This window comes from Ascidia mentula, chromosome 9 (genome assembly GCF_947561715.1).
Source record: "Ascidia mentula chromosome 9, kaAscMent1.1, whole genome shotgun sequence".
Taxonomy (NCBI): Eukaryota; Metazoa; Chordata; class Ascidiacea; order Phlebobranchia; family Ascidiidae; genus Ascidia; species Ascidia mentula.
Window position 1 is genome coordinate 9,503,447 of NC_138574.1, and position 14,263 is coordinate 9,517,709.

At 39.6% G+C, this 14,263-nt stretch overlaps 2 protein-coding genes across 2 annotated transcripts; one reads left to right on the top strand and one right to left on the bottom strand.

Moving 5' to 3' along the window:
• Nucleotides 1-900: 900 nt before the first annotated feature.
• On the bottom strand, nucleotides 901-3,225 carry LOC145913974 (choline/ethanolamine transporter flvcr2b-like). The gene has a single exon (XM_083001743.1). It carries the CDS (start codon nucleotides 3,100-3,102, stop codon nucleotides 1,648-1,650), a length of 1,455 nt encoding a protein of 484 aa, XP_082857869.1. The 5' UTR covers nucleotides 3,103-3,225; the 3' UTR covers nucleotides 901-1,647.
• A 2,441-nt stretch (nucleotides 3,226-5,666) lies between these two features.
• LOC145914054 (solute carrier organic anion transporter family member 4A1-like) lies at nucleotides 5,667-12,701 on the top strand. Its single transcript, XM_083001832.1, has 12 exons — nucleotides 5,667-5,823; nucleotides 6,455-6,586; nucleotides 7,062-7,328; nucleotides 7,604-7,719; nucleotides 8,224-8,314; nucleotides 8,833-9,030; nucleotides 9,321-9,493; nucleotides 10,040-10,201; nucleotides 10,714-10,883; nucleotides 11,151-11,369; nucleotides 11,563-11,733; nucleotides 12,169-12,701. The coding sequence occupies exons 1-12, from the start codon at nucleotides 5,711-5,713 to the stop codon at nucleotides 12,445-12,447; spliced, it is 2,091 nt and encodes a 696-aa protein (XP_082857958.1). The 5' UTR covers nucleotides 5,667-5,710; the 3' UTR covers nucleotides 12,448-12,701.
• Nucleotides 12,702-14,263: the final 1,562 nt, after the last annotated feature.

A 14,263-nucleotide genomic window follows, 5' to 3' on the forward strand; every position in this document is an offset into this window, starting at 1 on the left:
ATGTATTGCTTGTTTTGCATTATCATGGGAGGGTATTAGATTATGGTCGTCTGGGTTGTGCTTGCTGTATGCAAATTTCCGCTTGTTTTTTTCTTGACCTTCTTTATCAGGTTTAACTTGTTTTCAACGTATAGTGACATTACAAATTTTGAGTTCCTGAAATGTCTGTAACTGTTTCACGTGTGTGAATCAAAGATGATTCACTGAAATTAACGCAAACGCAAAATTCCCGAAAAACAATCATCCGGGAAAGGTCGGATTGTTTTTCGCCATACATGGTTGGAAAATTGGTGTGGCAAACCACGTGTTCGTTGTCAGAAGTATAGAAACCTTTTAAGCGATTACATTTATGGCTTGAATGACTCTAACCGAGCTATCAAAAATCGTTAATATTGAGTAGTATAAAAATACTTTAGCTGCAACTATGGAAAGAGTGTGTGACGTACAAAAACGTATAATATACTGGAGTTCCCTGCAAACATTACTTCATTATTTATAGTATGTATCAGAGAGAACAGTTTAAATGCAACGCTAAAAAACAACTATGTTTTACAAAGAAAATAGACCTGTTCCAAAGCCTGCAAACAACAAACGTGACTTGTTTATCTCTTCAAATGACTACACGCCCTGGGATGGTTTTAGAAAGTCGTGCGATAGAGACGGACAACAGCGCTCTCGGCAAAACCAGAAACAATTGCGCGTTTACCGAATACAAGCTCTTTAGAACGCGGAAGGCTCGTGTTTCACATTTAAACTTCCTACAAAATCAACTCTTCCAACGGGACAGGAAAGTGTTGCTTATTTTCTAAACTTTCCATCGGAAACGAAAAAAAAAACGTTTTAAGTATTTACGCTAATTTTATTTCATGGCCACGAGTTTCTTGGCATGTATTTGATGGTTATTACTGATAAGATAATCACAACAGAGAAGTAGAAAAAGATGAAAGGCACAAGAGAGAAAACATGCAGATGTGTGCAGACTTACAATTACTTGCCACTTCTGGCGCCATTGTAGTTTTAATGAAAGCCAAAGGCATTTGCAACAAACATTGACCACGCACTGCATGTTTTGACACTGCGCTACGTACAGCTCTATATGTACAGTAATACAGACAATTCTTTCTTTGTTTAATATTAAAAATATTTGTTATGTGGGTTGCATTTTGTTTACAGTTCACTGTATTATTGGTGAGGCTCTGTCGAGTAACTCTTGAAGAATTGGGCTCAACATTTGCACATACACAATTAGAAAATAGAAACTGAGACAAGTAAATAGCAACACATCGCCATCTACAGGCGACATACCGTGTTATATTAGAATGGATGAAAAAGAAGAGAGAAGTCGCAGTGATGGCCGCAAATTATTACAATCAGCAAAACGATAACTGGGAATAAAGAAAACGCATCAAAGTGCATGTTTACAAATACATAACGGAGCACTTACAGTCTTTTAACACTAATTAAGTGAACTATTTAACACTAATTGAGTGAAAGCAGTGATTTCGCAATGATATTGTACCCTATACTACAAAATCCCGACACAGCGTAAAAATCTATGTAAAAATAGTAGATCACTACTTTATAGTAGAGAAGTTATGACATTGTGAAGTTTGGTAAAAGCCTAATGTCTCAACTGGTTAACGTTGTTTAGTTTTTTACTAAGGGTGTCGTAACAGACGGCGTCTCATCATCCGTTTTGTTTACAGAATATCTCTCATATCTCGGTTGAAGGCATGATATCAGTACTGTGGCAAAAAACAACACAGCGGTTTGCAAGGCCAGGACACCAACGCTTGCCACGGCGTTGAAGATCAGTCTGCCAATGAGTGGCACGACCAAGCCAGCAAAGCTCACGAAAAAGGTAATCCAAGCGCCTAGGGCGAGTTCGTTGATGGGGTACATGTGTTGCGCTATGATCTCATACAGTGCCGTGTAGCATGCCCCGTTGAAAAAGCCGTAGAATGCGTTCGTTACGTATGAGGCAGTGGAGTCTTTCATTACAATGCTGCCTAAGAATCCACCGGCAAATGCGGCCATACTAAATCCCGCACATACTGCTACCAGCTTAAAACGTTTGGTGCGGTCAAGCACAACGCCGCTCACTATGCCACCGAAAAGTCCTCCAGCGGCGTATACGCATAGTGTATGCGACGCCCGTATGCTGCTCTTGTCTCCAGTAGTCATATATCCTCTATTGGCACGTAATATGTCGGCCATCATGAGAACCTCCAACATGTAGCAGGTCTCCACAATGCCAAAACATATGACCAGAGTAAGAAAGGTCCGGTCGTGAATGATAAGCTTGAGATAATACGTAATTCGAGATAACATGCCGTCCACCTTGAGTGAATCATGCAGGGAAAGGTCGCGTTTGGCAGCCTCCGACAAGCTCGGTGGAAGTCCTGGAGCGTTTCTCACAAAAACAGCGGTAATAATAAGTACTGCAAATGCTAATACGAAGCAGACGAGGAAAATCAGAATCAAACGACTACGTACAAATTCATTCCAATCTGATTCTGGAAGATTTTCGTTGTTGTTCAAAACATATGCGGGCACAGTGAACCCTAGCATATTCCCTACGTCGATACCACCTAGGCATATTCCTACGGCTGTAGCGATTTCGTCCTTTGGAAACCACAGGGCGCTCACCACTGGCACAAGTGTGATGGCAAACGCGTTGACGACTCCCATTGATACTTGTCCTAATACAGCGACCAGAAACATGGACCGACCAAGAGCGGATAGAAGGTGGCAACCGTAGGCCATCGAAACGCACACAGCCGCTGTAAGGCAGTATACGCGAAATCCACATTCGTAAAATGGCAACAGGACAAGTGTTAATAAGCAGCATACAACACTAACGACGCTCATGCTGTGTGTTAACCAGTCAACGTTCATGGTACTGACCCCGAAGAAACGGGTGTAAACGTTGTCTACCACTCCAAAACAAGCCCGGTTGTAGCCCACTGCTGTTAGGAAAAATGCAACTACTGCCAACATAAGCCATCGTATTCGCAAGGATGCTATTTTTGGCACTTTTGTACCCCGTTCTGACTTTTCATTTAAATTTTTCAGCTCTTCGCCTTGTGTGGGTTTCTTCATGGCTTTGTGCGTCGGTATTTACATCACCTCGTGCTCTCTAGGAGTTTCCAGGATTGTCGACTTTGCCAGGTTGCCAGGCGCACAAATGCGTCGCGCAGTGCCTACTGTTGCACAGTTACTGTGTTACCCTGCGAAAATAAAAAACAATGACGCATCGATACTAAGCACGATAAACACGATTTCCGTTCGTTACTGATCCGTCTGTGGGACAATACAACATGTTGGCAGCACAGTAGGGTAGCCAATAAATACACCACAAGCAAGACATATTTAAGTATACGGAAGTATAGAAGTACATATGAAATCTTACAAACACATGTACATGACCACAGGGCTCACAATACCTTTCTACAAAAAAGCAATTTGTCTCTACATTATTGATGAAAGTTTGTAATACAGAAACTTTTACTAAGCACAAAAGTATATTTGTCTCTGCATGTCTGCCTTAGCAAATCACTGAGTTTGTATAAGCTAAATACATGCAGGCCATTGTTTATATTGGAACATAAGGTTTCAATAAACGTATCAGTGATTTTGGCATATTACTTTTACTGATGGAGGCAATTCCCCCATTAAATTATCTCAGTATTCTGTCTAAATAATCTAGCTTTGCGCCAAAGAATAGTTTACGCAGCAATATAAACTATAACTCAGTTTCTTTGAATTACTGAGACAAATCCAGCACACAGGGTCTGTGACCAGCAACTGCCTGGCGGTAATAGGAAATAAAAGGCAGGATGAACAGTTTGATTGAAGCTTCCCAAAACCCACGCCAACGTCTCTGGTCTTCGATAGCGTTTTGCATGGGGACTTATGGCTGTAACGATCATACGGAATTTAAATGACATTTAAATCGTCTTAGATACGACTGTATATCTACATATAAACTGTTAATGTAGAATTAATAACGGCTTTAGTACATCAGAATGATTTACGTAACTGCATGTTGATATAAAAGTACAAAAGTGTTTGTTAATCGAAAAGGTATCTTTTTCTGAAAGGATTTGTAATGATACATGGAAAAATACCTCAAACACACATTTCTTGGTTATTTTTTACTAAAAACTTTCTTGATGACTTACTGTCTATGTTTCAAAGCTGCTGCTTCATTACCTTTTACTCGCTTTGTCACCATTTTGCTTTTTAATGTTTTGCAAGCAAAGTATGCTAAAACGATGCTTAACTACACTGATATTCCAAGCAGCACAGTATGTTTGAGGTTGACTTGCCTACGTGGTTAGGCCTAAGCAAGCTGGTTTATGTACGAGTTCAGCTTCCGCACTGCATGTGACATCTCAATTTATCACGTCTCTTATAAGGACAACAACATCACATGAGGGCCATCTCTGTTAGACCTAAACGTATTAGAAATTTATCGCTTGCGCCGCCAAGCGAGTATACTGAAACAACATACTTCGTCGCATGGTTTAGGTGCATCATAAATGATTATGTAAAATTCGTGGTCAGGATATCCTGGGTTTAAATCCCGGTGTGGCAAAAAAACAAACAAAAACATTCCAATACACATATGCAGTGGTTTTGTGCAGGAGTATATTACAAATAATATCTCTGTTCATTCAGTAATAGTTGATCAGGATGCGATGTTGTTGCAAAAACTATGATCACTGTAGAGTGCTGAAAGATCCATTTTTTCCATCGTAATTTTTTTCATCCTATGTGTGGATTTGACCCAGCTTCACTGTGACGCATTTGAACCTAATGATCTAAATACGATAGTAGCTGACAGTCACCAAGTTAGGACCTTTTTGCAATGGGTCCTGTCTAGTCATTCACGAAACATTTCTTGTTCACACCATGTATATTTTTGCTGCATTGGCTGTTTATTTTCTGTGCAGTAATGCGGGTATTCAGTATAGGCAAAACTTTTACAAATTCCCCTTAATTTTCCTTTTATTAAGAGTCGAAAGTCGTGATGCACTAATATCGGAAAGCAGTTTTGGCCAAGTCGTGTTTCAAACACACAGAGCTCACAACCGAGTTCCTAATATAGGACTGCAAAAAGTACATAACGTTGCTACTGGTAATTTGATCTGGGTATAGTTTTGCCGGCTTCATTGTAACAAGATACAGCTACAGATGAAATACTTAACAATCATAGCACCATACCGATGATGGTGGAGTGTGAGGCAGTGATAGTTTTTTGGGTGAAGCAATAAAGCTGAAACTTTATCATCACGTTCTGTTTCTCATTAAGTCATAGACAGAGGAAAACGTACTCGTTTTTTTGAAATAAATTTAAGCTCTTTTGGAAAACAAACAAAGTAAATAATGTCGAATATAAAGTTATTTGCGCACTACAGAGAAAAATTGCGTTGCAAATTACAGAATTAGCAACGTGGCAAAGGAAAACGGTTATGTGAATGCGTGCACATTTCTGATTGCAAATCCTTTCCGGGGTCGATAGGCTTTAGCGGACAGTTCTTATTTGCATTTTTACTTTTTTTCCAAACGTCCATGCGTTACGGGCACCAAAGGCCGAGTAGCAGATTTTTTTTTAACAACTTCTGTATTACATCCGAAGTCGTTTGTTTCACAAGGTTTTCAATAGATATTTGGCATTTGTTCGTATGCGGACATTATCAGTAAAATGACTACAGTGCGAACTTCGCAACCATCCGCTGGGGCAAGGCGTTCTGAGGGCGACTCTCGCGACGGTGACTTGGATATATTGTGTGGTGTAGAGTGTTGCGGGTCGAAGAGGTCAGTTACCATAATGCGCCGCACTTTACAGAACGCTGACATGTCGATCTTTTGTCAACTGTTATGAGGTTTTGTGTGGAGACAGAGGTACACATACCTTTCTCTAATCAGGCTGTCTGTACACGAGATAATGACAGGTCAACTTTTCAACTCGGTAACGTGAGACAAAAAAATTGACAAAAGAAAGTCATGGAAATTGGGTTTTGGCGTAATATCGCTCAAATTTTGTCATATTTACCCATATATATGTACAAAAAAGGCCATAATAGTAATTGAGAGCTGCAGACCTCCAAACAAATATACAACTTGAAAAAAAATATCAAGTATATAGCATTTAAAAGCATATAACTATAGATGCTTGCTTTGAATTTACCTACTTCTTGTAATTGTCCCAGACGAAAAATAGAGCGTTTCGGTTTGTTAAGTTGTGTGAGAAAGCTATAGCTAATATGCGGCCTTACATCATGTGCAAACGTTTCGAACACGACTGCGTCCATCATCCGTGCAATTTAAGAATGAGAATATTGCAGCATATTGGCTTTCTTGTTTTAATCAATAAACTCCAAGTATTTTGCACCTCTGTGTATAAAAATACAATAATTCATCAAGGCAGTTACTGTATGTTTATCAGGTACCCGATATCATCCCTTCAGAGGTTCGCTACACCGAAGGGAGCTCTCCTCGTAATCGGACTCGGGGCATTTGTGCAGGGATTCATTGTGAACGGCTACACCAATTCTATAATCAGCACAATCGAAAGAAGGTAGACCATGTCTTGATTCGTCGACATATTCCACTATCACGAAAAAAGTTTCGTGAAGCTTTATTTACCTTAGGTAACTTGAACATGCATACGGTTTACCGGATCCACCAGAAATCAACGTATAGCAGCGTGGAAAATCGCACAAAAGCACAAAAACGTACAAAAACGCACAAAAGCACAAAAACGCACAAAAGCACAAACGCCAACAGTAGTCGTGCTGCCTGCAAAAGACGTTTAACTGGAATGATCTACAGCATTTCATTACTGATCCTGCCAAACATATTATCGAATTATTATTCTTGCGTTTTTCTCAGTATATGTAGGTGTGCCTTTTCTCTTTTTTACGTCGTTTTTACAGACACCGAAGATGTGCTTTATAGCGAAATATATTTGTCTCACTCGAAAGCCAATAGATTTAAACCCAGAAAACATATTTTGCCGCATTGTCGTTCACAGAAACCAAATGTTGTTTCAGATTTGAGTTGAGCAGCACAGAGTCCGGACTCATTGCCTCGTGTTACGATATTGCAAGTTGCGCCGTCGTTCTCTTTGTGTCATACGTCGGGGGAAGGGGTCACAAACCCCAGTGGCTGGGTTGGGGAATATTTTTGATGGGAGTCGGAGGCGTGGTATTTTCCCTGCCCCATTTCATAGCCCCGACTTACACATTTACAGACGACTCGAACACGTGCGGAAACGCGACTGAGAGTTCCTGCACCTTTTCATTCATCAAAAACTTCAGGTGAGATCTTGCAAGAAGAGCTGCCAAGCTACATTTTAGTACTGCCTCAAAAATGAGACCAAGCTGGTGAGCTTCGTAACGACGGTACCTGATGTATTAGTAATGGTTTGCTACTTAACGCTACAGGTACTTACATGCAAACGGAAACAAAATATTGCCAAACAGACAAGTAAAGCTGTTTTCTTGTTCAAAAGATTGTCGGAAGTTATATTTTTCGACTATTTTTTAGTCGCCGGTATCACAATCACAAATACATCATTATTTATTTATTTTAGGTTTATGTTTTACGGTGCATTTTTGTTGATTGGTATTGGAGCAACGCCTCTCTATACACTGGGTATTATTTACCTGGACGAAAACGTCAAACAAAGAATGTCTGCTATTTACAATGGTATGTTTTAAACGCCATCTGCTGACGATATGTTTGTAAGTTGCAATCCGTTTCGTGGCGTAAGAAAAATAACCCAGCCCGGCCAAGGCACTTGACCCAAATGCCAAGTACAAAACCTGATCAGAATTCCCAGCCAGAATTGCCTAGGTTCGAATGTCGCGCTGTGCGATAATAAAATGTGTCATTGTTTAAATGCTCAGATAACAAAATAATCTAAATTGTAATACAAAATATTCACGAAGCGCCCTCATCAATAACTTGCACTACAAGAATAGTAACTATTTTGACAAAAACTATGTTGACTCTTTAAAACGTTGTAAGTATGCAAAATGCTGCATAACGTATGATATGTGCCCGCGCGTTAAAGCAAATTAACAACAGACAAATTATTGCTGTATGCTTGCTCGTGTTCACCCTTCATCCACATAGTACAATTTAACAGATCGTGCACATATTGTTTGTTATCTTTCGACTTGTTGCAAGTTGTAACATTTTTTTGTTTAGGTCTGTTGCTCGGCCTTTCCATAATCGGACCTGGACTCGGATTTCTTGTTGGTGGTGCAATGCTCCGGATCTACACAAACCCAGGGGAAGAGTAAGTCTGGTAATGTGAATATTAACGAGGAATTTTACAGGAGATCACAGTGAACTGTTTTTTTAAATAATAATTATTTTCTAATATGTGTTGTCAGGATTGCGTACATTTTTGCCTTAAGAACCGTTTTCTCCCTTGTGAATGTTTGTTGTTTCAAAGAATCGATCTTCACGTTGACAATTTCTAATATTACTAAAACAACTTTGTGTCAACGCTTGTACTTTTTGAAAACATATTTTGCTATTGAAGCACCATCAATTCTGGACAAACAAAATAAACAGAAAAGTTTTCCTTAGACAACTTAATATTCTTTATGTAGGTCTGTTAAAGATTAATACAACATCTTTCCAAGATAATCAAATTACTCTAATAATAAGAAAATACCAAAAATTGGATAAGGGCGCAATATACATGTATATATTCTATGCTCTAAAGACAGGTGTCTTGTATTAATCTACGACAGTCACAACACACGAACTTAGGTAACAAACCCAACAGCTTGTCAAATGCATAATCAGGGTTGGAATAACCGAATCAAACGACCACTGGGTGGGAGCATGGTGGATCGGAGCTCTTGGGATCGGGATCATCTCATTCTTCTCAGCTCTTCCGGTCCTCATGCTCCCGCGACATCTTCCTGGAACGGAGAAGCACAGGAAGAAGAGGGACGAGGAAGTGCATGAAAAGGTGAAGGTGGATGAAGACTTCGGGAAAAGGTAAGAATTTGCAAACCGCGTACGGAGCTTTTTTCACTTGACCATTACACACAGTTTTTGATTTATTGCTAATACGCCGACCTTGCCAATGCGCACCGTCGTATGCAGCAGTCACAAATGATTCGTGTCTCCTACAAGTTAAAAAAGTTTAGCTGACGCGAAGTTTAGATCAGTCCTATTCATATTATAGGACATCATTTATCACTAAATTTGTGCCAAAAAACGTGTATGCAAACTTCCTAAAAATATCTCAAAAAATCTGACTGGTTAAAGCTAACCGGAGTTTTCAGGTTTAAAGACCTTCCGCGCTGCCTTTTGGTTCTCGTCCGAAATCCAACTTTCGTTTTGGTCGGACTTGGAGGAGCAGTTGATTCTTTGCTTATCAATGGAATCGCTACATTTGGTCCCAAATATGTAGAGACGATCTACGGTCTCGATCCGAGCGATGCAGGATTGTATTTTGGTAAGAATTGTAAAATTTATTTTACAGTGAGCTGCAGGTAGGGCCACCGTTTCGACCAGTGCATCTTTGTTGCGACCTGCTGGACTAATGAGAACTATTAGATCGAGACAGTGGCCCTACCCTATTTTTGCAACAAAAATTTAAAAATGTCTAGTACCATCAAACAACCTATGCTTTTCTATAACCATCAAATCATTGTGAAACAAATGACTTTCGAAATAAACGGCTCCATTTGACAAACTGTCATAGAAATATTTGAATTGTGGAGCCAATAATATGAATTGTGTATAAGCTGCAGACAGATGGCCACTGTTTCGACCTACAAGGTCTCATCAGTGCAGCTGGTGTGACTATAAGACGACTTTGCTGACCAAACGGCCAAGCAAAGACTTCCACTTTGTGGTGACTATACAATCACCGTCATCCGTTGGCCACCAAACTAGGATGAGACCTTTTAGGTCGAAACAGTGGCCATCTGTCTCCAGCTTATACATATGTCATAGAAATATTTGAATTGTGAGTTGTTTTTATTTTATCAAACTCCAGGAATTCTTGCAATTCTTGGAGGAGCGGGAGGGCAAATAGTTGGAGGAGCATTGATCAGTCGATTTAACGTCACCATTAAAACGATGCTTCACATTACTTACATATCACCTATCATTTCTCTTCTGTGCTGCTTGGCTTTTCTTACTCACTGCAGTGATATAGGTATGTTGGATTGCATGACAACAAGCTGTGTGATTAGGTGGCCAAGAGCCCTATGTTGAAATCAAAGCATATTTTAACCTTAAAACTATATTAAGCTGCTGTTCATGAACAAGACCACACAAAATTCTTTCTTTTGTCGTACCTAAGTCTCATTATTCTTATTTCAATAAATGGCATTGTGCACTCACGCATTATTCCTGCTTCGGGATGCATGGTTAATGCCTGTTCAATACTTGTTGTTCAATACCGGTTGTTCTATACCGGTTGTTCAGTACTGGTTGTTCAGTACTTGTTGTAAAAGTTACATTGTTAAAAGCAAACCTTGTTTGACTTCAGCAATCGTTGATAACGAGCGTGTGTACCCAACTATGCGTATGTGTATAAGGCACCCTACTTCGATAATTCAAGCAATGTGTGGATATAGCGAATCAAAATTTACGCTGTTTTGCAGGAATTTCAAATAAATTTGCCTAATCGCTACAAGCAAACAACATAAAAACCTACTTTTAAAGCGGTTGCCGGAGTGAACGTTGCGTACAATTCTTCTGTCGATCAAGTGATCCAACTGACCGATGTTTGCAATGTGAATTGCCTTTGCAACAGCGACGTGTACAGTCCTATATGTGGAGCGGACAAAATTACATATTACTCGTCTTGCTTTGCCGGCTGTTCAGTAAGAAATGTAAGTTTTCAAAAATTGTGAACAAAACGGTCTTTAATAGAAGTTTTCTAATATTTTTGAATGAATTTTATCAATCAATAATGGTGCTAACGGCAACCTTCAATTTTAATAAAGTTTGTTACTTGTGCATAAATATCATTTCCAAATACGGTGTTGTTCCGCTTTCTACCTTTTGTTCATGCTGAACACCTCCTTTGGCTTTGAAAAAAAATTACGCGTTACAATAAAAAAAAATTAAAGCTGTTGTTAATCCTATCCCTTTAAAAGGAATCCTCATTTTCCAATTGTTCCTGCATCCCTGGAGAGGAAACCGCTACGATCGGAGGATGTACTGGGACTGGATGTGGGGACGGAGGTATCTTTATTCTCTTCTGTGTATGTTTGTTCATCAACCTGTTCTTCACATTCCTAAACGAAATGTCCACTTTACAAATCACCCTCAGATGTGTGGCTTTCAACCAAAGAAGTTTCGGGGTCGGGTTTCAGGTTAGTAATATAAGAGTGTTGTTTTATTTACTCCCTGATATCTCCAATGTACCGTATATGGTGTTACCAATAAGTTTGCTAAACTTCTCTACAAATCGCAAAAAGCAGGATTACCGAGATATTTAAATTTAGATTGGAAAGAAATACTTGTTTTATTTAAAATACATATATACAATTGATATTTGCTTTTCAGTGGTTGCTTATTCGACTAATTGGAACAATTCCCGGACCATTGGTGGTTGGGGCAATTATCGACAGTAGTTGTGAATACTGGAGTGAAGAGTGCGGAGAACGGGGTTCATGCCTTGCTTACAACAACCAGAAGATGTCGCTGTATATGTTTCTGTTCGTCGCTATTGGAAAGGTAGGCCAACAGCAGTCAAGCGCCTGGCACATATACCAAGTAGAAAAACAGTTCGGGCAACTTTTTCCAGGTTTTTGACCCCTATGTAATTGAAACTCTCAACCGCAGGAACCAATACCTTATACAACCCTCATTAAGTTTTTGCACTATCTATGTAGTTAGTGGGTAATGTCATAGAAATAAAAGCTACAAAGTAAAGCAAAACGATTTATAAATACTGTAAAAGCCCACATTTGAGCCCAATGTGTCGCTTACATAACTATTTGGAAGAAACCCAAAATATGTTTACGCCACAAAAAGCCTTGACTTCACTGCTTGGCTTCATTTTGTCGGTTGATGATTGATACAATGTATATGGCGTGATTTGACGAAGAACCGCGAACGGGAAAAGTGCATTTTTCCTCATGTTACAAATACACTTTTGGGTTTCTGCAGGCTGTCGACGCCGGTATATTCTTCTTGGGAATGTTGTTGTATAAACCAAAGGAAACAGACGTCATGGATACGTCATCAAACCGCGAACAAGACTCTTCATCCGAAACCAACAACGAGCAAGATGAAGAACCAACGAAAGGAAACGGTCAACATGTGGTTGCCAAGCAACCAGAGCGCAGAAAAAGCTCTTTATTAGAGTTGCCAGGGGCAATACCTTCGCCACGAGATGGCCCCACAGAGCATTTTTTCGACAACTCAACTTTTGCAAGCGCTGAATGAAAGATTAGATTGTTTGTAAATATAATAGACGAAAGTATCGCGCTGGTAGGTTCAATGAAGTCTGATGATGCGTTTGGTGGTATATCCACTGGTTTATGTTGTACCGTGTGTATTACGTTTTAAAGCTGTGACCAAACCATGCCTCACAGTGTGTCTGTTTTTGCACTTACTACTTTGATTCAGTTCAGTATCTGCATACGTAGTAATTTGCCATGTGTCGCTATGTAAAGAAATGGTTTATTTGTTGTAAATTACGCTTCAACACAAAACATTCAAGTTGCACAACGCCTTCTTTGCTATTTAATGATTAGACAGAACAATGTGTGCCAAATATCAATAAATGATTTTTAATATTTGTAATTTAGCCCGCATTCCAAGCCAGCTGTGTACCATAGGTTCATGCCAAATTTCAACAACATATCGTTGGCGTCTGGTCCGTATAATGTGTAGTGTAATTGAGAAAGTGGGCTGATCAGCTTCCTGTCTAAAGGCATACGATCGGGAATGACTTGCAATAGCAAATGTCGTGAATGTGGTGCTCTCTTGTCAACCCTTGATATAGGCTAAATATAAGATAGAAGATTTATAGTCAAAACTCCATCGAGACGAAGGGCAAACTCATTGACTCATTATTTCCGCATTCCAAGTCTGCGCGCTAATTTTGGGTTGAAACTCTAAGCGCTCGACCCACGCCAAAGCAAACATGATCTGGAAAGAAATCCATGAACCGTGCGTCCTAGCAGATTAAGGTGCTACAGCGTAAGTACGATTGCCAGGTGGTAAATTCACAACACAGTGAACAAGCTAATCTTCACATTGTTGATGGTTAAAAACAATTTTTGTTGGACAGTTTGTTCGTCAGCTGATGGATTTTTTATGGAATCCCTACTTTAGGAATAAAAAAAACGTCCCCTATTTGTTGTGTTTCACACGAGATGTTGCTGCACTGCTTCACGAAGCATTCGTTTAAAATGAAGAATTTAGATCCTAAAATTTAGTTATATAACTCTAATTATGAAGAAGTTAGTATATTGTCTCAATCAGAGATATTATCTACCGACGACGACGTGGTGTCCTTGGGCATCAATCGTTGCAGAGTCGTCAGCAGCCCCGAACAAACAAACAAAAATATTGTGTGCAAAACCGACATGGGGCCCATAACACTTTTCCCCAAGCGAGAGGCGCAATATAGGCGTTGTGTGTTTGCACGCCCCACTGGACATGTGCTGATAATTGTTTTAAAGTTTCATGCGCGCCGATTGTTTTGTAAGCAGGGTGATATTTCTCTTGACGCTATTTTCAGGCGTCGCCTTTGTTTTGTCTCAAAGTTTTCAAAACCTTTGGCATTTCAAAAGCGGGCCAACGACCGTGAATATTACACTTTTTGTCAATCGTACCAATAATAGCAACGTTTAATATCATGCCTTTCAGATTCAACAAATCTAGTGTTTGTTGATTTAAATTAAAATCTTTGAACAACCAAATTTTATGTGTCAGAGTTAAAGTACTTTGTTAGGATCCGAAAACCGTTAAAGCTTGTCGTTCAACCTTTTGACGGTGTTATTCGGAATGATATGCCTGTTGAAATATGCCACCGCAAAACTAACATATTTTTTTGAAGGTTCTTAAGCCTAAATAAACAGCCTTGTGTGTGAAGGTATGACAGACGTGCGATACGCTGACTGCGTGCAAAGAATAAAACCCGACTTATACGAACTCCTGGCAGGAAAACCGCAAAATCCCTTCACAGCTCAAACGATGTGAATCAAAACTTTTTGACACAAAAGATTGGGAGTCAGTTTTAGATGGTTTAGAA